This window comes from Pongo pygmaeus, chromosome 10 (assembly GCF_028885625.2).
Source record: "Pongo pygmaeus isolate AG05252 chromosome 10, NHGRI_mPonPyg2-v2.0_pri, whole genome shotgun sequence".
Classification (NCBI taxonomy): domain Eukaryota; kingdom Metazoa; phylum Chordata; class Mammalia; order Primates; family Hominidae; genus Pongo; species Pongo pygmaeus.
In genome coordinates, this window is record NC_072383.2 from 42,801,361 (window position 1) to 42,827,004 (window position 25,644).

The following is a 25,644-nucleotide window of genomic DNA, read 5'->3' on the forward strand; positions in this document are numbered from 1 at the left end:
AGCATCTTTCTCATGTGATTTTTCCCTCTTCACCAAGTTGCTTTGCTGTTTCTCTGTTAGATGCCCTCTTAGTGTCTGGAAAGTCTTGTCCCTTCTAATTTTTGAGTAGCTATCTAGAAAGATGGCTGGAAGTTCTGTAGTAGTGGATGGCATTTGGCAATTATGCACTTCACTTTAGGGTGACCTGTCTGGCTGTTTGTTTAGGAAACTCTGTTAGTAATTTTAGACCGTCCCTCCACCCACCACTCTAAGTTAATCAGACCAAGAGAAAATACAACTAGTCAGAAAGCTAAGTAGAAGTCTAGGAGTCTCAACATTCAGCAATAATCTTTTGTGTAATCTGTCTTTTCAGTATGGGATCCCCATCCTCAACTGTGCCTGGTATCCTCTTGTCTGAAGAGCCTCTGTTCACTCTTTCCAGAGAATACATTTCAAGTCTTTCCCTAGGTAGGGTGGGGTTGGGAGGCAACCACTTGTCTTCAAGCCTTGAGGAAGGGAATCTGGGGGTCCAACTCCTCAATAAACAGACTTATGACCATTCTCCTGCCCTACCTTCAGTCCCACTTCCAGAGGAGCCTGTGCTGCCAGCCTCTTGAGGGCTTATAATTTAAATGAAATTGCTTCGAGGCTTTCCTATTTTAGTATTGAGATTTCTCCAATTGGCTAGGTAGTTGCACTTGCCTAACACAATGTCTCCCCAAATTGTGTTACTGTCTCTCCTCCTCTTTTTTCTTTGTCTTTATTGGTGTATGTTCTGGTAGTACTTGAGGAGGGGGCAGAGCTAAATGCATATATTCAGTCTTCTATCTTTAAATAAAGTTTCACCGACATGAGTTTTTAATTGTTTACAAGGCATTTGATCACACTTGTGAAACAAATTTCTGTGTGATCTGTGAGTCCCCATTTCACCGTAATTCTTTTGTTACATTGTGGGGCGAGTACGTGAAGCCCCTGGGTCAGTGTTTAGGACACTTGGGTTCCATTCCCAGATTTGCTACAAACTCTTTAATCCTGGGCATCCTGCCTTGTCATTATTTCTGTTCTATAAGACTAGGGAATTGAAAAATGATTTTAAGATCTCTTTTTACCCTTAGATTTATTTCCAAGAAGTTGAGATAATTGTATGTAACTGAACACCAGAATAGGAAACAGAGTTGTGGCAGCCAATTGAAGAAATATGAAGTTAAGTTTCTCCTTGTATTTTTTAGTCAGTCTCAGTAATTCTGACATCTTCAAAGTCAAGTAAAATTGCAACCCACATTTCATGAACAAGAGCTGTTAAAAGGTTAAAAATTGTGGATTTTTTTTCCTCTGGGCTATTTTCAGCTGATAACAGTTCAGCTCCAAAGCACACTTGGATTCATGTTCTCAATAGCCAGATAAAATGTTAGTTTTGAACAGAAGAACAGGAAAGATAATAGAGAAAAAGGTCTATTTTTTCCCCTTTTGCCCTCTGGCAGGGATGGCCATCCTGGGAGCACCCATCAGGAAATGTGTCCTTCCCATCAAAGCCATGTTTGAAAAGATAATACACCCATCTCTGTATATTTTTTTCTCTTTTCTAAGTTGCTGCTTCTCAGCTGGATGGAAAGACAAAGTGGACATGGCATGTCACCGTGACTTTGAGTGACGAGTTTGATCACTAACCCAGTTTGCTCAGCTGTGGTCAGTACAGTGACTGAGGAGAAAATGTGGTTGTGAGGTCAGTGACCCTGTGGCCTACAGACCAAAGGGCAGTGCTTCACAAATTGCCATGTACATGGGACCCAACCCCTCACCAATTACTAGCACAGAATCTCCATCAGGCAAGGTGTAGGAATCATTTTGCATAGTTCCCCTGGTTATTGTTATACATTTGATTCTTGCACTGATTCTGGGAAACCATTGCCTTGGGACAGGAAGCCAAAAAGAAAATTGGAGTCTTGAATATTTACAGAGCTCAGAAGAAAAACCCAGCAGAATGGAAACTGAGCCGGGCACACCGAGTCAGCAGATGCTCTCCTATCAATCACAGAAACTGTTTCAAACTCTCACTGCCTTCCTCTATTCCATACCCTCTTGGCCTCTCAGTAGATCATTTTCTTAAATCAAAAAGGAAAGGAAACCTGCAGGGGCTACTGCCTCAACTTCTTTTATCTCCCTTCCTCCAAAAATGCATATACATTGTGTGCATGTAAATTGTATCATATATGTGTTTTTATATATATGTATATATATAGAGAGAATATATGTATATTTTATATATAATGCATATATAAATGCATGTTTACATTCATCTTTGCTTCTCTCATCTGTCATCTTTCTGATAAATGTTAATGCCTTCACCTGTGCCTCTCTCCATCAGTGCTCCTCCTGTGTTTGTCTTTCACTGTTTTCCGTCAACATGTGTGTATGTGTATGTGTGTGTGTGTGAATAGGTAATATGAATACAAGTTTCATCTTCTAAAACAAGGCACAAAAAATGAACAAAAATATACCTTCCTCAACCCTACCTTATTTATTCATTTAGTAAATATGTATTAGGGTCAACTGTGTGCAAAGATTCTGGCTAACTACTGAGGTTCTACAGCAAACTAAATAGGTACAGCTTCTGTCCTCATGTTGCTTGTAGTCTCTTTTTAATCAGCCTTCTTTAAGAATCATTGGTCTTATTTTTTCCCATGTTATTCCATTCTTGTGTTGCTGTAAAGGAATACCTATGACTGGGTAATTTATAAAGAAAATAAGTTTATTTTGGCTTACAGTTCTGCAGGCTATACAGGAAGTGCACTGTTGGCATCTGCTTCTAGGAGGGCCTCAGGGAGCTTACAATCATGGTGCAAGGCGAAGGGGAGGCAGCGTGTCCCATAGCGAGAGCAGGAGCAAGAGAGAGAGGAGAATACCACACTCTTTTAAAACAGCCAGATCTCATGTGAACTGAGCAAGAACTCATAAGCATGGGGATGGTGCTCAGCCATTCATGAGACATCTACCCCCATGGTCCATTACCTCCCACTAGATGCTGCATCCAACATTCGGGATTACATTTCAACAGGAGATTTGAAGGAGACAAACAGCCAAACCATATCATTCCCCATTACAGAAATAACATCTGTTTGTTATTTTAAATTTGAAAGTGGTTTCCTAATGGGAAGCTATTAAAGTATTTAAAGCAGAAAAGTACTGGGTCAGAATTTTATTTTCAAAGATTGCTTTGGCTACTGAAGAGATAAGTGATTAAAAGGGGATGAAAGTTGCTGGCAGGTGGGCGGTCAGGAGGTTGGTGCAATAGTCCCAATAACAGATGGGAGGGGCTTGGCAGGATGAGATGAAGAGAGGAAGACAGTCAAGAACTCTTCAGCACCATAGGAGAGCGAATGTTTGGCTGTAGGGGATGCGGAAGGGAGGCTAGTCAAGGATGACAACCAAGTTTCTGGCTTGACCAGCCAAATAAGTGGGGTTACCATTTATGCAGACACGAAATATTGAAGAATAGCTTTGAGTGTGTTTGTGGTTGAGAGGGAAGCATAAATCCTGTATACTGAGTCTGAGATGCCTGGGACATTTCCAAGCGAAGATGTTGCATAGGCAGTTGGATATGTGAATCTATGGCTCAGAAGAGATGGCTGAAATAGAGCAATGCATTTGGAACCTTTAGTCTACCTGTGTTAACAGTTGCCAGCAGACAAATTAAAGAGGAGCAGGGCTTGGATGGAGCCCTGAATATTTTCAGAAGTGAAGGCGCAGTCAAGGAGGAGGCACCAATGGAGGAAATCAGAGAAATGGAAGTCTCTCTAAGAGAATGAAACCAAGAGGAGAGAGTCTTCAAAAGAAGTCATGACCAGCCGTGTCAAAGCTCATTGAGATGTCAAGTAAGGCAAAAATGTAAAATGGGCATTAGGTTTAGCAGCATGCAAGTCACTATGGACCTTAGAGCCGGCTGGTGACTAATGGAGGCTGAGTCCATGGTAGAGGAGTGCCAGCGTACTTTGACCTTATCAGTAGTAGTAAGGACTATGTTATAATGCAATAGGTGCAGTGGAAAGGTTGATTAAAGTTGTTTTAACTTTTTTGATAACCTTTTATCTTTATTGTTTTATTCTGATTACAAAGCAATATATTTTACAATGAGTCGTTGTAAAAGTTCTAAACATTAAAAAGTATAACTGAGAATCATCTCCATAATTGCATTCTCTCATATATAGCCACTGTTAATAGTTTGAAGTGTATCCTTCAAGATTTTTCGGTACATGTGCTATTGCTCACTCTCTCATACACACTTACATTACAAAAATTGGCTTTATTGCTATGTAGTCAGCCAAAGTTCGTGTTTTTGTTCTGTACATTATAGACATGTTACTCCCTAAAGTAGATGCATACTATTCTGTTGTGCTGTAGTGTTGTCTGGATATTTTAGTTTTACTTAGAAATTTTGGTGTCTCTTATACTGTTACACTCAACATCTTAACGTACTTGTGCATATTTATATCTTTCCAAATGTGTACAGGAATTAAGTAGAATTTGTGAGGTCGAAGTGTATGCACATTTAACATTTGATAGTGATACATTTCCTAAGGAGAGGCTTTTTACTTTTTTAAGATGGAATAAATCTGAGCATGAAAAATGTTGACAAAGGTGAAAATGAAGCGTAGGTTGAAGTCACAGTAAAAAGTGCTGAAGTCACAAGAAATCCTGTGGGAATGGGAGCCATGGCATAGGAGGAGGCTTTGGGCTATGATCAGAAGGGATATGCCACCTCTCCCATGAGGAAGAGTGGGTAGATGGGACAGGGTGGGGAAAGGCAAAGTCCTCAGTTACTGCTGTATTTCCAGAGCTTACCCAGTGCTTACGTTTAGCAAGAGTGCCACAGACATTTATTGGTTGAAGGAATAAATATAATTTGGTTGATTCAGTTATATAATTTAATGTTTCCATGTAATAGCATCTATTTTTTCTACTCTGTCTACGTAATGGGAACTAAGATTTCCTACTGAAACTGGTGAAGGAAGAGTTAGATTTAAAAGGCCCTTCTTACTTAGTGAACCCAGTTGGTAAAGTCAGACAGGACTCGTAGTCTAAGCATTTCTCATCTTCCTTTCCTATCAGCCTGCAGGGCCTGTTGATTCTAATACCTTAATGTCACCGGAATCCATGTATTTCTGTTTATCCCCACTACCACCATCACTGTTATTCCAGCCTGGGTTTTCCTATCACAACAACCTCTTAGATTGTCTCTCACTTCCTCTTATGCATCCATCAAGACATGGTTTAGGGGTGTCAAGGCCAAAGGAAAACTTCCCCTTTGCTTTCTGAAGGTTTGCTGAAAATCACTGACAAGAGGCAGATTAATAGGATAAAAGGCATACACATTTATTTGATCATAGTTTTAGATGATATGGAAACCTTCAGAATGAAGACCCAAAGATACAGGGGAAATTGTCCATTTTTATGCTTAGATTCAAGAAAGTATAGACAGCCATGTAGAAACACAATTGGAAAAAAGGGTCTGATCTAATGCGAATAGACAGAGTGGGGAAACCCAGCAAGGCCTGTCTGTCCAGATGCTTCTTGACCTCTCTAAGCAGCATTCCTTCCTTCTGGGTAAGACTCTCTGGAATGTGGATTTTAACCTACAGTCAAACAGTGTAGATCAGATAAGTACTTTATGGCCAGAATCTTATGGCCAGAATTTCTTTATCTCCACTTTTCTGTATAATTTTGTAAAAAATCCCTCAAAAGGAATTCTGGCTTCTAGACTCATCTTCTAGTTTCTGTGGCCAGCCTCAGGGGAGAATGGGATTGAGAGATAGGCAGGCAGGAGAAGGTGAGAGAAAAACTTTTGCTTCTGAGGCTGCTGCTAAGGCCTTTATTTTAAAAGGGGTGTTGTTTGCTGATGCCCAACAGGGGCTACCTCCTCCAACTCCCAGCCAGGCTGCTTTAGGAGTCTCTTCTTGGGCTCCCCCAGCCCTCTGCAGGCATCTGTTCTCCCCAGATGGTCACTGGTATGTTTTATTTACCTAAAGCCTTCACACATAAAATACCTTAGTGACTGTTTTTGTGTATCTAAGACCTACTGTAATGCTTAGCTCATCCTGCATGCTAAGTAAATGATAGTTATTATGTGTGAAAGTCTGATGCCTGTATAAATTTGGCACATAAAAGGAAAGGACAAGGACAAAAGCAGGCCTCAAATGAAACCAACCACAAAGGACCAGTAATTTAAGACATTTAATCCTGGAACAAGCCTCAGGATTATTACTCCCTAGGGAGGGGCAATCTGAGTTATATGTCATTTCTATTATTTCTGTAATTAACATGTTAAGTGTATATTTAAGAAATTTTAAGTAGCTTGAATCTCTAAGATGATTTAGCTGTATTCAGATAATCCATTTATTTTGTAAGATCTCAACTAAAGAACTAAATTGTGATATTTTCTGGAGTAAAAATGCTTAAATTTCCTTAGCTATGCCTGGCCACCTGGAGAATATAATCACATGATTGAAGTCTGGGTTGGGATTCTAGAAGAAATGGCCTTTACAGACCTATTAAATAAAGAACTTCCCAATTTGAAGGCAGTGTTCCTGTCTGCCATCCATCACCACGCCCCACCCCATCTACTGGGGAGAGTAGTAGGAAGTAGTTACCAACTAGCACCGGAATATAATTTCAAGTTACAGAATCAACTATCAAAGTATAATGAAAGAAGACACATGAGGAGTTAATTTTTTGTGGAGAAAACAGCATAGATTCAAGCCCCTTATAAAAGTTACATATTCAGAGTTGAGAAATGCTGCAGTAAAAAGGCTACCGAGGCCAGGTGCGGTGGCTCACGCCTGTAATCCCAGCACTTTGGGAGGCCGAGGCAGGCGAATCACAGGTCAGGAGATCACCAACATGGTGAAACCTTGTCTCTACTAAAATACAAAAAATTAGCCAGGTGTTGTGCTACGCACCTGTAGTCCCAGCTACCGGGAGGCTGAGGCAGGAGAATCGCTTGAACCTGGGAGGCAGAGGTTGCAGTGAGCCAAGATCGTGCCACTGCACTCCAGCCTGGCAACAGAACAAGACTCTGTCTCAAAAAAAAAAAGAAAAAAGAAAAAAGAAAAAAAAAGGCTACAAAGTAATTGTGTGGAGCACCTGCATCACTGGTACGGTCTGGAGAAGAGGTCGTTGTGAGTGTTGTAGGCTGAAAGAGATCAGCACCCTGTGGCACAGGGCCAGACGCTTCTTGCTGAGACTCCTCGTCCCCACCAGAGGTCTGAGTTTCCCTCATATATGTGTTCATATATGAAAAGGACAGCTATAGAATAGGCACTGGAATCTATTGCACGCTCTTAAGTGTGAGCTGTATTATCCATAGAAGCCCTGTGGGAATGGTGAAAAGTAGCTGGCTCCTGGGTAGGTTTTGAAAATTTGGCGGACAGGATTTACTGAGAAATTGGATGTGGGAGAATAAGGAAAAGGAGTCAGGGATGACTTCAGTAATTTTGGTCTGGTTAATTTGGTGAATTTTGGGGCATTTACTGAAGTGGGAAAGGCAAGGTATAGCAAACCTCTTTTGAGGGGAAGACACAGTGGAGGGTAGATATGTTAAAACTGGGATGCTTCTTGATGTGTTGGTCTTTTGTTCATTGTGGAAAATTTGGAAAACATCAAGTATTAAAATAATAAAGATCACCTGACATCCCACTACTCCTTATCCTTTTGCTTACATTTTTTTTTTTACCCCATACAAGTCTTAGATCATATAATACATAACGGTTTTTAAAATTATATACCCTTCAGTTTATTGGAAAATGGCTCATGGCAAGGGGGAGAGTTAAAGTAGAGGTAAGATGATAAAAGCCCCAGCACCACGAGAGTCCCCTCCACCTGTCAGATGGTCATTATGGACTGGACTGAAGCCTCACAAGAGCTCTCCCTAAAGGACAGCAGAGCATGTAGCAGATCTCATTCCTGCTCACCCATCTAGGTGTTAGAAAGCACCTACTGCCTGGTACAGCCTAGCCTACAACAGCTAAAGGATTATTTTTTTAAAGCAACACTTTTTTGTGTGTGGTGGTGCAATACACATAATCTAAAACTTGCCATTTTAACAATTAAGTGTATAGTTCGGCACTTAAAAGCATTCAGTACATTCACATTGTTGTGCAACCATCACCACCATCCATCTCCAGAATCATTTTCATCTTGGAAAAGGTTGTTACTGAAACTACCAATTAAACAATAACTCCCCATTCCCCCTTCTCCTGGCAACCTCCATTCTACTTTCTGTCTCTGTGAATATGACTATTCTAAGTACTTCATATATGTGGAATCCTACATTCTTTGTCCTTTTGTGACTGGTTTATGTTGCTTAGCCTGATGTCCTCAAGATTAATCTATGTTGTAGCATATGTTTGAATTTTCTTCCTTTTTAAAGCTGAATAATACTCCATTATATGTTTTATTACCCATTCATCAGTCAGTGGACACTTGAATTGCTATTGTAAATGTTGCTATGAACATGGATGTCCAAATATTTGTTTGAGCTCCTACTTTTAATTCTTTTGGGTATATATTATAATATGTAACTTTTTTGTTTGTTTGTTTGTTTTTGTTTGACGGAGTCTCGTTCTGTCGCCCAGGCTGGAGTGCAGTGGCACTATCACAGCTCACTGCAAGCTCCACCTCCTGGGTTCAAGCCATCCTCCTGCCTCAGCCTCCTGAGTAGCTGGGACTACAGGCGCCCGCCACCATGCCCAGCTAATTTTTGTATTTTTTTTTTTAGTAGAGACGGGGTGTCACCGTGTTAGCCAGTAATATATAACATTTTATAATCTACTTTTTCACATAGAGATATATTGCTGAAATTTTCTGTCATGAATAGTCTTCTATAAATTATTTTAAATAATTGCATTATATACAGTCATATAGCTGTATCCTAATTGATTTAAGCAATCAAGTATTTCATAGTAGAGTTATAAGATCAAAGGGTATGAATTCTTTTTATTTTATTATTATTATTACTTTTTTTTTTTTTTGGACATGGTCTGACTCTGTCTCCCAGGCTCGAGTGCAGGGGTGCAATCTCAGCTCACTGTAACCTCCACCTCCCAGATTCAAGCTATTCTCCTGCCTCACCTTCCTGAGTAGCTCGGATTACAGGTGCCCGCCACCACACCTGGCTAATTTTTGTATTTTTTCAGTAGAGACGGGGTTTCACCATTTTGGTCAGGCTGATCTTGACCTCAGGTGATCCATCCGCCTCCGCCTCCCAAAGTACTGGGATTACAGGTGTGAGCCACTGTGCCCAGCCGGGTGTGAATAATTTTAAAGCTTTTGCTATACTCACCAAATTGCTACCCAAAAAGCTTATACCACCCCACACTGGCAATGTGTGTTTATTTCCAGCGTCTTTGCTAATATTAGATATTAATGACTATTTTCTGTTCATTTGGATAATTAAAAGTAGTATATCAATTCTGATTTTCCTTTTATCCAAATTTAGGATTTACTTTCTGGGTTAGAGTTTATTTGTAGCTGATTACTGGGGGAAATACTAATTTGGTAAATACTCAATTTGTGAGATGATTAGAGGAAATGAGACCCTATGGAGTCCTTCCCTTTTCCAGTCAATTAGATTTTCATTTGAAGGTAATTGGCCAACCTTTTGCTCTGTGTGTATATGACAAGCAATTATACTGAGGTTTTGTGTAATCTGTTATTGGGTGCTGAATATATTCTTAGTTGTTACAGGTTCACAATTCCTTAGAATTCAAACTTCCATAAAGTGCTGAAAAAAATTTTTTTGGTAATTCCTTTGGTTATGAAACCTGACAGAGCTGAACTCATTTGATGTAGATATCTGACCTAAACCAACACAAGACTATTTACATTTTTCAGTATCCTCCCCCTCAAATGAATATTTATATTATCTGGCTGCAAAATATGAATGTGTTTGGGTAAGGCGTGCTGTTCCAGACTTCACTGGGGATGCATTAGTAATAGAGACAATATATACATGTAAATTTTTTTTTTTTTTTAATTCTGAAAAATTCTGAATTCTGAAACACTAGGTTTTGGCATCACAGGTTTTGGATAAGGTCATGTGAACCTGTAGTGTTCCCCCCCCCCCTTTTATTTTTATGTTCTCCTTCCTTCTAGGCAGCAAAAACTGGTTTTGAAATCAGGCCTACTCTGATAAGTTAAGCATGAAGTTATGACTCAAATGTGCTTTGAGCTGAAAGACAATAGGAATTTAAAAGTGGTGTCTTCTTTCATCCCCAGGCCATGTGCAATCACTATAATCTGGGAACTGACAGGTCAGTGACTAGAACCAAGTTTCAGCTAAGCCACAACCAGTTGCAAACCCAGGATAATGTTGAACTGTGAGCCCTGAGGGTCTTAGGAGACCTGAACCAGTTAGACTATGAGGCAATAGTAGTAGTGTTCCAAGATGTTATTGGAACATATTTCTACAATCGATACTGTTTGTCCTTTATAGAATATCAGCTCTCTAAGCCAGGCTTTTAAAATACCAAACTGGCAAAATTGAATAACATTACTCTTCAGCTATCTATTTTTAATGGTAAATCTAAGTTTTTAAAAAGTCTGTTTATTAAATGCTAAAAGTTGCAGAAATGAAAAAGCAGATCCACAATTTCATATGAGATTGCAAGTTGTCCAAATACCAAAACAATTCTGAAAAAGAATAAAGTCAAAGAATTCATGCGTTCTGATTTCAAAACTTAATGACAAAGCTACAGTAATCAAAATAGTGTGGTCTTGGGTACAGATAGATATATAGACTAATGGAATAGAATCAAGAGTCCAGAAATAAACCCACATGTCAATGGCCCAACTGGTTTTTGAAAAGGATGCCAGATACACCCAATGAGGAAAGAAGAGTCTCTTCAACAAATGGTGCTGCAGCGACTGGATTTCCACATGCGAAAAGAGCAACGTTCAATCCCACCTCACATCACAGACAAAAATTAACTCAAAATGGATTAACCCATGTGCAAGAGCTAAATTCATGAAGAAAACATAAGGGAATAGTTGGGCATGGTGGTGCATGCCTGTAATCCCAGCTGCTCAGGAGGTTGAGGGAGGAAAATCGCTTGAATTCGGGAGGCAGAGGTTGCAGTGAGTCAAGAATGCGCCATTGCACTCCAGCCTGGGCAACAAGAGTGAAACTCTGTCTCAAAAAAAACCAAAAAAAACCACAAAGGAAAATCTTTATGACCTTGGATTTGGCAGTAGATTCTTAGATATAACATCAAAAACATGAACAACAACAAAAAAAAATTAAAAATAGATAACGGCACTTGAGAAAATTAAAAATTTTTGTGCATCAAGGGATATTAAGAAAGTGAAGGCAGCTTATAGAATGGGAGAAATATTTGGAAATCATGTATCTGATAAGTCTTTAATATCCAGAATATATAAATAACTCCTGAACACAGCAAAAAGACAGACTCAGTTGGAAAATGGGCAAAGGACTTCAGAATTTTTGACATTTTTCCAAAAGAATATGTACAGATATCTAATAGCACATGAGGGAATGCTCAACATCATTCACCATTAGGGAAGTGAAAATCAAAATACCACTTTACACCTACCGGGATGGCTACTATTTTTTTTTTTTAAATCAAATAAGAACACACAAAATAGTAAGTGTTGGTGAGTATGTAGAGAAATTAGAACCCTCATACATTGCTGGTGGGACTGTAAAATGGTGCAGGCATTGTGAAAACAATTTGGCAATTCCTTAAAAAGCAAACATAATTATCATACGATCCACAGTTCCAAATCCTAGATATACACCCAAAAGAATTGAAAACAGGGACTCAGATACTTGTATAACCGTGCCCATTGCTGCATTATTCACAATAGCAAAAAGGTGGAAACAACACCTGTGTCCATCCACAGATGAATGGAGTAAACACAGCGTAGTAGATCTGTACAATTAAATATTATTCCGTCATAAAAAGGAACAAAGTTCTGATATATGCTACAACTTGGATATACCTTGAAAACATTATACTAAGTGAAATAAGCCAGAAACAAAAGGACAAATATTGTATAACTCTATTTATATGAAATATATTAAATAGGCAAATTCATAGAGATAGAAAAAAGATTAGAGATAACTAGGGACTGGGGAAAAAGGGAAGGGGAAATGAGGAATTCGTGCTTAATGGTTAGAGTTTCTGGGGTGATTAGAAACATTTTGGAAATGGTGGTGATGGCTGTGCAACATTGTGAATGTAATTATTGCCACTGAATTATATATTTAAAATGGCTAAAGTGGCAAACTTTATGCTTATATATTATGTTACTGCAATAAATTTTTTTAAGATGTAAGAGAACTAATGAATTCACAGTGAATCTGATAGGTTTGCAGTGTACATTGAGTTTTTCTATAAAAGCATTAGGTAATCCAGTTGTGTGTGAGAATCAATAATGTGATAGTTGTTTCCAGCTCTTCCAAAGGACGCATGTTTAACTTCTAGATGTATTTTTAGAGCTGAACTGTTGGGGCAGAGGAGGCTTGTGGGAATAGGGGAAGAGTTCATAAGCAGAGCTGAAACAACACCAAACATGGAAATGTTACAAGGTGGAGAAATTGTGCTTACTGAAACTCTTCTCAGAAATATTGCTGTTTGTGGATGATAGAAATCTTCAGAGTTGTTACTTAAGGTAGAGGTAGGAGGGTGAGAAGCGTCAAGGACTCACCGAATTGTCCATTCCCCCTTTTGTTCTGCTGTGGAATGTTTTGTGCTGCTGGTAAGAACATGTTCCTATTTGGTGTGTTGCTGGAACAGTGAGCAGTGGGCAGAGTGCAGGGGAGGCTCCTTTTTTATAAATATTGTCCAAATATTTGATGAGTATTTGGTCTTGAAGGGACACTGTATTATGAGTCTGCTTTGTGTGTGTGTCACAGTACGGTGCAATGGAATATGGTTCTGGAAATAGAAGCACTCTCTTATTATCTAAGCAATTACATTTTGAGGAATTGAAGAGCACTAGTAACAGTACTGGAGTGACAAATTTATAATTAATTTCATCATTTGTTTATTTTCTCATTTATTGAGCATCTATAATATGCAAGGTATTGTTTCAGGTTCTCGGAATATAGAGTTGAATAAGACAATGGCTTGCCCTCTAGGAGTTCATGGACTAGTGGAGAAGAAAAACAATGACCACACAGTTTTCTTGTGATAAGAAGGATCAACACGTATCTTTTCCCCAGATTTTATCTTCTATAGTGGTGGGCAGTTGTCAAAAAGTAACCATGTGAGAATTTTGAATTCTGTTCAATGTAAACTGCAAATTTTGCTTATAAAAATCACTCTTTTAAAAAAAGAAAACTTTTTCCTATAACTGGATGGCCAACTGAAAAAATACTGTATTATATTCTATTTTATTTTTTTGAGACAGAGTCTCGCTCTGTTGCCAGGCTGGAGTGCAGTGGCGTGATCTCAGCTCACTGCAAGCTCCGCCTCCCAGGTTCACACCATTCTCCTGCCTTAGCCTCCTGAGTAGCTGGGACTACAGGTGCCTGCCACCATGCCTGGCTAATGTTTTGTTTTCTTTTTTTTGTATTTTTAGTAGAGACAGGGTTTCACCGTGTTAGCCAGGATGGTCTCCATCTCCTGACCTCATGATCCACCCATCTTGGCCTCCCAGAGTGCTGGGATTACAGGCGTGAGCCACCGCACCCGGCCAAAATACTGTATTTTAATAGCCGATAATGCAATGATTGAGTTTTTGGCTCCACCTGTAATAATGGGGCAGTTTTTACTAGACACCCAAATTAGTGCTATAGGAGCATGAAGTGGAGGCAAGTAACTTAACCTGGCACATAAGCAGTGACATTGAAATAAAAATTTGAAGAAAGAGTAACACCGGGGATATGGGAATGTGCATTCCAGGTAGGTAGAAAATACTTAAGACGAGGTTGAAAATAAGAAAGATATAATTTAGTGACTTACCAAAATATTGATAGTGAAGGAAAGAGAAAGGTTAAGAATGGCTCCCACTTTTGGATCGGGGAATTGAACTGATGATAATACATTATTCAAGAAGGGTAGCACAGCAAAGGGGAACCTTTTGAGGAAAAGCATTTTTTACCAGAATGCGGAGAGAATATTTATTAATTTTCTGAATTGCCAAATGTATAGTACTGGACCCTGGCCATGAGTAAAAAATGTTCTTACCCTGACAAAGTTTACATCTTCATGAATGACTTTCTTTTTCCTTCTTTTTTTTAGAAGCAGTAGCTGAAGTGGTAATGATTGTAGAAATATCTTTGTTGAGAAGGGGGCCAGGCGCAGGGAGGGAGGGAAAGCTCCTGTCTTAAGATAGATGGGAAAGACAGAGAACTGTAATGAAAACTATCAATTTGAATTTGGAATTTGCATTCTAGAAATTATTAGAAAAGACTGCTACTTTTTTTGTTAATGTAAATATTAAGTCATTGAGTTTACTTGCCAGTAACAAACTGGGGTGAGAGACTGATCCATCCAGATTCAGACATTCCCTGATTGACATTTCTTTTCATTAGAAACAAGTAACCAACATTGCCCAGGAAGTTGTAGTTATTCGAAAATGATTGCTGAATTAATGTTATCCCTTTCTATGCTTAAATTTATTTTAATATTTAAAAAGGGAATGAAGGACAGGGATTGTCAAGATAGAAGTCAGAAGGAAAAATTGGTGTCTAATGAGGCAAAGGATGATAAAATGTATTAAAAATTGAAGTGAAAAATGATGATAGCCAATATTTATATAGTACTTAAGAGTCTTCAAGTCAGTTTCATATATATGTCAGTTAGCTTATTCTCCACAGTAACCTTCTGATGTAGGCATTATAATCTGCATTTTATTGATGAGGAAACAGACTTAGCATCAAGTGATGTGCCTGAGCCTCAGGGCTAAACCATGTAGCGCTCTTATGATTCAAGTCCATTGTCCTGTGTAGCAATACATAGCCATCGTGTTCTTGAAAGCTACGCTTCTGTCTTTGTATTTTATGTTTTATTACTAACATTCTTTGCATTAATAATGACTGAGTGGCTCTATTTTAAAATCTCGTTGTAATATCACAAGGCCTATACTCTGCAAGCCTACAACCTTTTGCTAATATAGGAAGTAGAATTTCTCTCACCCCCTTGTTCACCAAAATATGGCAAATCCTGTTAAACTGAGGCCAGAGAAAGAGATGTTGGAACGCGTTAGAACAATTATGACTACCAGAGAATGATGCAGGAGCAGGGGGGGCGGGGATAGACTCAGCTGAAGTGATGTGGGGAGTGAGACTGGGCAGGCCCAGCAATCTGGAAAGCATGAAGTGACGGGAAATGGTGGGCCCTGTATGTGGTTGCTTTTACTCTCTTTTTTATTTGTTTATTTTGTTTTGTTTTTGAGACAGAGTCTTACTCGGTTGCCCAGGCTGGAGCGCAGGGGTACAGGGGCCCAATTTCGGCTCACTGCAACCTCTGCTTCCTGGGTCAAGCAATTCTCCTGCCTCAGCCTCCAGAGTAGCTAGCATTACAGGCATGTACCACCATGGCCAGCTAATTTTTTAATTTTTAGTAGAAACGGGGTTTCCCCACTTTAGCCAGGCTGGTCTCGAACTCCTTACCTCAAGCGATCTGTCCACCTGGCATCCCAAAGTGCTGTGATTACAGGCGCTTTTTAAATTTTTTTATTTTTATCTTTGAAACAGAGTCTCTGTCACTCAGGAGGCTGGAGTGCAGTAGCGCGGTCTCAGCTCACTGCAACTTCAGCCTCCTGATTCAAGTGATTCTTGTGCCTCAGCCTCCTGAGTAGCTGGGACTACAGGCATGCGCCACCACGCCCAGCTAATTTTTGTATTTTTAGTAGAGATGGGGGTTTCACTACATTGCCCAGGCTGGTCTCGAACTCCTGGTGTCAGGTGATCCAACCATGTGGTTGCTTTTAGAATAATGACTGGTGAGTGCTGGCGTTCAGGTCAAATATTAGATGTATGCTGAGATCCAGTTTTCAGAATGGAAAGAAGAGTTTCAGGTACAAGACAGCGTGGCAGATCTCTAGATATCCTGCCCAATCTGGATATGTGGACATATCCTCATTCGCAAGGTGATATGAGCCATTCCTTTGACATTTCTTTAGTTGTGTACGTTGACTAGATCACAGAATTCCTGAGGTTAGATTCTGTACCCTTCTTATCCTGATATCTGTACTTACATCATCTAGCTCAATCCCTGGCACACGCATGTCTTTAGCCACTTGCCAGAGTATTGTATCTGTTTACCCTGTGGAGCTTTCGCATTAGTTCTAATTGTGAATGCTATATAAATTTCACTACATTGTTTTTTTCTTTTTTTTCTTTTTTCCAAATTGTATTAGTCTGTTATATCTCTATCTGGCTATATTGAAGCAATTATTTGCTGATTTTTAAAATTTATACATACAATACTATTTTAATTTCTTATAAACTTATATCTAACATCAGGAGTTCTTTGGATTATTCACAGCAGCTCAGGAGACAAATTAATGTATTTTAAAAGATGTGCAATTTTGGAATCAGGTTTAGATTCCCATTGTGTCACTTTGCTTGGTTAACTTCATGCAGCCAGTAACCTTAATTATTCTTCATCTGTGAAAACAGGGACAAAAATAGGATTAAATAAGATAAGACATTTAGAAGTACCAGGCACAAAATAGTAGGTACATTTCTGTTTACATGTCTTCATATCATTGAGTCTGTTACATGAACTTAATTTATATTTATATAGGGCTTTATTTTTTTTTTTACAACATGCTTGTGAATTGTCATTTATATCTTTGCCCAACTTTGTGACCTAAACAGGGAAACTAATGTTATCACTAGCTTTAGATAAATAAACTTGAGAATAAGCATTGCCAAGGATCACGCAGCTAAGAAATTACAGAATCAGAACTTGAACCCAATCAATCCCTTCAGTCTATACCCAGTGCCCTTTGTGCCAGGCCTTGGTATACTTTTACTTGCTCTCTCTCTATATATATATTCACTATCTCTCTGATAATTTTAATGGCAACCAATCCCCGTAACAGATGAGTCATTGGACCCAACCACCTGCCATTCTAGTGCTAAGTTGGATAAATTGTGGATGCCTAATTCTGATTATCTTTATTCCTAGGGCACTACATATTAGGTATTTGGGGTTTTAACCACGAGTTTCCTGAGATCATTTTGTGTTTTCTCATAGATAATAGATTGTCTAAGTTGTAAACTTGTAGACAATGGCTCTTTTTATTGGCCAGTTTATATAAGTCTCAAACAACTTTGCTGTATAGATTTTCTCTTTATTTTACAATTGGGACAATGGATGTTAGTTACTCCATTTCTAATTGGTAGACAAGTAATCATGTGAACTGCAGCTTTCTGCAGAGGCTTCCAGTGTTGCATTATTAATATGGCTGGGCCTCTAGAAAATTCTTTTGGGCCGTTAATTTTGGACTATCAAATAGATCAGAAGCGGTACCACCAAGGACTTTATTGCTTCAATTTCACTATACTAATTGCATTGATAAAAATTTTTAAAGTATGCTCTTTTATTTTTCACTAAGTGTTATATAATTAATTCTATTGAATTTAGGAAAGGTAGCTATTTAGTGGGTTTCTTTTGACCCAAATCATCAATTATTCAGTGTTTACCTATAGTAATCCAATTGATAGTATTCTTACAGTACTTCATAAGTCTGTCTAGTGTGGCACTTAGAAATGACACTAAAATTAACATTAATTATGTCTCGGGTTTCTTTCTTCAAGAAAACGGAAACTTGTCTGGTTCTTCTTGGCTTCCCTAGGGCCTTACAACACAGTGTGCAAAATATAAAGTAGATTTTGATGTTTGTTGAACCTGATTTTGAACTGCACTTTCATTGTGCGTCCATGCAAAATCCCAGTGACATATCAAGACCAAGGTTTCTGTCATCACATTAGAATAACTATTTTTTGTTTTCTAGTCAGCCTTTTGATGAACAGATAACATAGAGGTCTCAAATACTGTTGTTCCAAGTGCTGAAATTAAATGAACTAAACATGATGCCACTGAAGATAGTACTTTTGCTGTATAAGGCTGAGGCATAGTGACAGTACTAAAAATACATTTCAACATATTACGTTAAGAAAAACATGATTTTATGTAAGGAAAGAAATGAAATTAACATATTTGCCTTTTTAGAATTTTGTCCTGATTCTGCTCATTTTAATACAAACCCTCAGAGTCACCTTGATTTTGACTATTTTATTTTTGCTGAGAAATGAACTTTTTTAGTTGTGTTAGATTACCATAAATGAGAATATCAAACAGTAACTAGAGCCCCTCAGTAGTGGGAGTATAATTATCATATTGGCCTCATAAATCATTTGCTTCCCAGCATTCTATCAGGTCATGAGAGCAAGAGCTGTGGCTTTGTTCTACCTAGACGATGTTTCAATAAAGCCATTTCTGTTTTTATTCACTCAGATTTAGTTTTTTCTTTGTATTGACATTAACCAGTGAATCTATTAGTTTCCATTACCAGCAGAATAAATAAAACTATAAATAGTTCTAATTTCTTTCACAAATCCATTCAAGCTACATAGATACCATTTATTGGATAGAACATCTGGGTAATCTTGTTTGTCCTGTCTTTAGGCAAAATGCATACTTTCTTAAGCTTGTCCTTTCATTTAGAAAAAAGAAAAAAATCAACTTTAGCAGCTCTGCCTGTTGACCTTAGATAACAGATAAATTGGGCATCTAATCATCTAGGAATCTAGATAAGATGCCAAGTCACTCCATCGGCTTTATAATACTGGTGTAAAAAAAAAAAAAAACAAAACCCCACAGTATTATGTTTCCTGTTTGCTGGTTCTGCCAAAAACCAAAATATCATAAATACCATAGATAAAACTTTTTTAACATCTGTCTTAATACTATAAAAAGATTAGGTCTTTTCTTCCAAATGTAAAGCAAGCTGCCCAGCACCAACTTAGAACAGACTTATCATAGCCTAGCATATAAGCACATTTTAGCAAGTTTTAAAGATGGTCTGTAGGAGTGTAATTATCTTGGACAACTGTTGTACTGGAATAACCAGTTTAGTATGTTACAACTCTCTCAATGTAACAGACTGTGTGGTGATTACTATAGCCCTCCAGGAGTTCTCAGAGGCAAGCACCTTAATTTTGGCAATGGTTGCAGCTCTTCAAGCCTTTGCTCATCTCATCTGTTTTCTGTTTCTGCTTTGGTTCACACATAGGGTGTCCTCTAATGAACTCAGTTTTTCAGAAGAGTTAGAATCACTTGATTGTACTGTCATTTCTACTGGCATTTCTTTTCAATTCATAAGTATACAAAGATGTGAGGTATTTTTTCCTCAGATTCTGTGTGAACCTAAAATTGAGTCCAGGCCGGGAGCGGTGACTCACGTCTGTAATCCCAGCACTTTGGGAGGCCGAGGCAGGCAGATCATGAGGTCAGGAGTTCGAGACCAGCCTGGCCAGTGTGGTGAAACCCCTTCTCTACTAAAAATACAAAAAAAAAAAACTAGCCAGGTGTGGTGGCGCACCTGTAGTCCCAGCTACTTGGGAGGCTGAGGCAGGAGAATCGCTTGAACCCAGGAGGCAGAGGTTGCAGTGAGCCCAGATTGTGCTACTGCACTCCAGCCTGGGCAGTCAAGGAAGATTCCATCCCAAAAAAAAGAAAAAGAAAATTGAATCCAAATATTAGGAGATTTCTTAGTGAGGTGCCAAACCTAAGTATTTGGTAACTGAATTGGCTAAATTATTGGCTGGTATTTTGGTTTTGTAAACAATCATGTAGAGATCTCTTATGATTCTGCCCTATATGTATGTTGAGTTTTCTTCTTTTGGGTCACCGAATGTTTCTAGATCAATAGGAACCCAGCCTTCTCTTCTATAAAAGCTTTTAATGGATTAAGGGAAAACATAGTATGCATTTTTAAAAGTCACTACAAAGCCGAGATAAATCACACACTATAAAATTAAAGCATTATTTATTTATTTCTTTTTGAGACAGAATCTTGCTCTGTCACCCAGGCTAGAGTGCAGCTGCATGATCACGGCTCACTGTAGCCTCAACCTCCCAGGCTCAAGCAATCTTCCCACCTCAACCTCCTGAGTAGCTGGGACTACAGGTGCACACCATCACGCCTGGCTATTTAAAAAAGGTTTTTGTAAAGCTGTCTCACCATCTTTACAAAAGTTTGCCCAGGCTGGTCTCAAACTCCTGGGCTTGAGCACTCCTCCCGCCTTGGCCTCCAGAGTGCTAGGATTACAAGTGTGAGTTATCATGCCCAGCCAAAAGTAATTTTTTGTAGTTTTATACTTATTCCATACTCAAACTCTCCAGTTTTGAAAAATAAGTCCTTTATAACTGGTTTGTCCAAATTAGGATCCAGTTGAGGACCCTATATTTCTAGTGGTTATGTCCTTTAGGGCTCTTTAAATCTGATCTCCCTTTTTAATGTCATTGACTTGTTAAAGAGGCTGGACCTATTGATAAATGAGAATAGTTATTTAAACTTACTTAAACATTAAATCTTTAAGCTTACTTCAATATTTAAGAATATCTCTTTACATTTGTTCAGAACATTTTCTTACATGGCAAAAATTCTATTCAAATTTTTCCAAGTTAAAAATAAAAAAGTTGTTTGCATCTCATTTGTTTAAACCAGGATCCAATCCAGAACCACATGCTGCAAATGATTGTTTTGTTAACTTGGAACAATTCATTTTATTCATGTCAGTAACTTGTTGACAAGATGAAACTATAGCGTCTTACAGAATGACCTACCTTCTTGATTTGGTTTCTCTATCCCTCTAACACGGCACTTGTCCAATATGGTAGCCACTAGTCACAAATGGCTATTGAGCTTTTGAAATGTGGCTAGTCTGAACTGAGATGCGCTGTGAGTATAAAATATACACTGGATTTCTAAGACTTAATACAAAAGAGGTAAAATATTTCATAAATAGTTTTTTACACTGATTACATGTTCAAATGATAATTAGGGTAGTATGGGTTAAATAAATTATGTTATTAAAATTAATTTCACCTGTTTCTTTTTTTTTTTTTAAGTGTCTCTACTAGTAAATTCTATCTGACTCCCATTATATTTCTATCAGATTTAAAATAGCCAGGCATGGTAGCTCATTCCTGTAATCTCAGCACTTTGGGAGGCTGAGACAGGAGGGTTGCTTGAGGCTAGGAGTTCGAGACTGATTAGCCTGGGCAACATAGGGATACCCCTGTCTCTACAAAAGAAAAAAAAAAAGTTTTTAAAATGTTTTTTCATTAGTCAGGCACGGTAATATACACCTGTGATCTCAGCTACTTGGGAGACTGAGGTGGGAGGATCACTTGAGCCCAGGAGGTCGAGGCTGCAGTGAGCTGTGATCGTGCCACTGCACTCCAGCCTGGGTGACAGAGTGAGACCTTGTCTCAAAAAAAAAAAAAGAAAGAAAAAGAAGATTGCTACCCACAAAGGGACTCCACAGCAGTACCCAGACATGTAATAGAAAAAAGAACATCAGTAAAGTGTTCCTTAGTTAGACTTTTGTAACATTTGCTTGCTGTGTACCCGCTAAATGATTTTCAGTGGTAGACCTTGCCTAGAAAATTTTAAGACCTAGTGTTCTACAACCCTGGCATCGTCTGTTAGATCCAGTAGATGAAACGGCTGCTACAGATTTTTGAATATATCTGATAGCTGAAAGGGTTAAATAATATAAACCTGTCAATGCACTACCAATGCTAATAATCCGGTGCTGCTGATTTAAAAGTAAAGAACTATGTGAGCCAGCGCAGGTTCATGCTTCATTTGTTTATATATTCATTCATTTATTTTTAGTGTTGGAAAACCTTGGACAGACAATTGTCCCCGATTTGGGATCACTGGAAAGTCAGCATGATTTTCGAACCCCGGAGTTTGTGAGTACTATTCCTTTATCTTAAATTTGTATTCTTTAGCTAAGAGATTTTTCACAAAAGGAGAAAAAAGTTCTTTTATGAATTCATTCCTTCAGTGGCTGTAGATCCTACACAGATCTTATTGCAGGGACTGTGCGTTCAGAGCTCTGGTGTCTCTCGAGAATATGTTGCTGAACTTGATTGTCTCAGCATCATGGTCTATAGGTTTGTTCTTCATATTGTTCATGTAATTGCAAATGGGAGTTCATTTTGTAATAAAATAGCATCTTGTTTCTGAAACTCCTGTTCCATTCATTGATACCATTGCTATCAGTATCTGTTGTTAGTAACTCTGGAAAAGCAGTCTTTAAGCATATACAGGTATATTGACCAGTGCCAGTCACTGGTAGTGAACATAGTCTGCTTTCCCTTTCATCCTGGAGCTTTCAGTGATACAACCTACATGTTATCTTGTAGGGCTAGGAATATTCTGTAGGTTATCTTGTAGGGCTAGGAATATTCTGTAGGTTATCTTGTAGGGCTAGGAATATTCTGTTGGTTGTTTCTACAAGCAAGGGAGCTAAATGCTCCCACTAAATTGGACTCATTAAAGATTAGCCATAGTTCCTACCCTTAAGGAATTAAAAATCTTATTAGAAGCTGCTGTGATTTTATTAATGCCTTGTTTAAAGAAAATTAAGCACATAGGATGCCTTGTGCAAAATATCCTTACTAAATAGATTTTTACATTAGGCTCATTTGGAGGGGGGGATGGGAACAAGTGTTTCTGTGACTCATGTACCATATTATTGCGCCAGATGTGTAGGAAAAACATGCCAGGATCCACTTACATTTCCTGATTTTTGTCCGTGTTGCAAATGGCCTACCACTTTAGGAGTGCAGAAATCTTTTTTTTATTTATTTTCAATGTGATATACAATCACCACTCCAGTAATTGGTGGAGCACAATTGTATTATTGGTAACGACCAAAAAAACCTCATTATGTGCTTTTTCTGTTCTTGCTCACTCTTTATGGATTGCCTAGTCAATTCAACCAAGAGTAAAGAAACTAGAGAGTGCTCTGGACTGAAAAGGGATGGCACATAAAACTGTATCCACAATGCCATTTTATTTCAAAGTGTGGGACTCCTGTGGTGTACTAGCAGATTGCCTACTGTGAAAATCACCTGGATATAATAGAAAGACGTAGTATTCAATGACTTCCCTATTACATTCAATAAGATTTCTGGTAAAGCGAAATTGTGAATGCCCACCAATATTCCTGCATCTTAAAGTAGCAGAGCAATTTTGTGGTTTTTCTAACTTTTGCAGTTAGAGACCGAAAGCAGAATTGACACAGATATTTCACATTTGAGTATGATACTGGTAGACACTCATGAAGCTGCCTCTTTTTTTGTTGTTTTATTTTTGGCTCCTTTTGTTGATACTTTTAAAGCAACATATCTAATCTAAAAAGAACTGTGTGCAACAAGGTGTTGGTGCGCCTGGTAAACCTATACATAGTTTGCACCAAGTTCCCTATGTGAAAATAAAAGTATTTTCCTCAAGAACAGCCTTGAGTGTATTGTGATGTTGCAGATTGGCAAGTCTCAGCAGTTTGTTGCCACAGATAAGGCAGATACACTGATAATCTTCCTCCACCTTCAGCATTAACTTCTTGAGTACCACATTTTCCTTTTCAAAGTGGAAGAAGACAGCTAGTCTAAGCTAGAATGACCAGGGGTGGAACTCCGGGCTCACAGAATACATTTACCTTATTGAAAGACTTATTTTCACAGTGAATCTGAGAACACCCAAGCTGGAAGGAGATTCTTGGGCTAAATCCGCACTTTTTTATTTTGCAGTCTCATGCTTACAGAATTATTGAGAGTCATATTGTTAGACTGCATTGATGGAATTGAAAACTGTTAATCACAATATCCCTGTATGTGTGGTTGATAACAGATTTCTGTATCCTGGCTATTATCTTTCTCTAGTTATGGGTTCATAACATGTTCAGGAGAGAATCTGGGATTTTCTTGTGCTGCATAGATTTTCACACATCTGATGCTCATTAAGGCCACTTCTTTGTGTAACATGTAAATAGCTGCTGTGTTTTCTCCTTAGCATCAGCTTAGCCAGTGTACTCCCAGTTCCACAGTAAACATAAACTGCTGTCTCCATGGTAAACAAACAGAAGGTGTAGAAGTGGTGCCTTGAGAATAGGGTGCCCAGGGGAATCAAGCATTATATTTAAGCTCAGCTCTTTTTGTAGGCAGAAGCTTACAGCATCAGTGAAAATGGGTGGCTCCCGTTGTATAGGCAGGCAGATGCCAGGACAAAATCAGGTAAGTTGATTCAAGCCACATTTTAAAATCAGAAATGGGTGTCACAGTACAAACCTGGGAGCAGAAAGAACCCAAAAGCAAAGCAAAATTGAAAAAAGAAGACTGAAAATAGGAATAAAAGGAGCTGAAAAATCAATATTCTATTTTTCTCCATCTGGCATTTTGGAAGGTCCAACTGCAGTTTGCGGAGTTGAACTGAAATCAAAGCCTAGTTCATGTTTACTCGGGCCTTATCCTCAAATAGTTCAGATTTTAGAAGGATCAAGAGCCTAGTGTTTTTATACAATGGGGTGTATTTATAGAGTTTGGCTAACAGGGAGACTGAAATGCTTATCATTATTAGTTCATTTCCTTCAGAATTTCTGTTTTTCTTTCCTTTGAAATGAGGCCTAAGAGAACATTGCCAGTTGAATAGTCTTGGCCGCTGGCATAAGCACATTCAAGTTTTCCTTCACAGCTCAGGTGTCTCTAATGTGACTAGTTAGGTAAAGCCAGCACTGCTGTATAGTGTGTATAAATCACAGTGAAATAAATGATGCTTTGAACCTCCCACGTGGCCTGGAGACCACAGCCTACCTTGCTCTTGGCAGCATCCCCAGTGGCTTCTTCTCTCACTTGCTGTGTTGTTTGTCCATTGATTACCTGTCACCTGCATATCTGTGTTGCTCTTCTCCAGCTCCTGCCCCACTTTGCAGACTGAGGCAGATAAGTTTAGCTAAACTATGCAAAAATGGTAAGTGGCGAACAGAGATATGAACATAAGGTACATGTGTTCTTGCTACCCCAAAGCTTAGGAGCTGGCAATGTGTTGAAACTAGAAACTGACATAGACACACTCCAAAGTAAGGTGGGTGTGTGGGTAAGAGCCCAGGTGAAAGGGACCTGGCAAATACTGACATTAGAAAGTAACTCGATGATCTTGCTGTGGTGGGAAACTGTCCCAATCCTGGTTCAGTTTTTTGTTTAAGCACAATGAAATCTGTTTTATAACTTGTTTCATTAACATTTTATCATGACCGTTTTCCCACACTGTTTTGTTTTCTTCAACATTGTTATTGTCTCTGACATTATTTGTTCAATATATTGATAAGCATAACTAATCCATTGTTACTTTGAAAGCAGTTAGTTCAAGGAGGATGTAGTCAGGAAAATGGTGGCATAGCCAGATGTTCTGGAACTATGTGAATGGTGACTATCATTTGGGGACATGGATGAAAATAGATTAGGTGCATGATGACTCTGGGGAAGGGAATCAGTTAAAGTGAGGCTGGGAACTGAGGACCAGAGACTCAGATAACCTTGTAGAGTTCAGTCTTAAAAGTAGAGACTTCAGAAATAGGCCATGTGATTGAAACTGAGGATGGGGAGGCGTCCACAT

The 25,644-nt window shown here is 38.6% G+C and overlaps 1 protein-coding gene across 5 annotated transcripts in view; it reads left to right on the forward strand.

Annotated features, from left to right (window-relative positions):
- ANO6 (anoctamin 6) overlaps nt 1-25,644 on the forward strand; it is a 207,960-nt gene that overhangs the window by 62,105 nt on the left and 120,211 nt on the right. For 4 of the 5 annotated variants that reach the window (XM_054443036.2, XM_054443037.2, XM_063672661.1 and 1 more), the window contains one exon: nt 21,859-21,938. The exons of the other annotated variant lie outside the window; for it this stretch is intronic. In XM_054443036.2, coding sequence (XP_054299011.1) covers nt 21,859-21,938 — 80 coding nt within the window. The remainder of the gene's footprint in view (nt 1-21,858; nt 21,939-25,644) is intronic. 5 annotated transcript variants of the gene reach the window in all.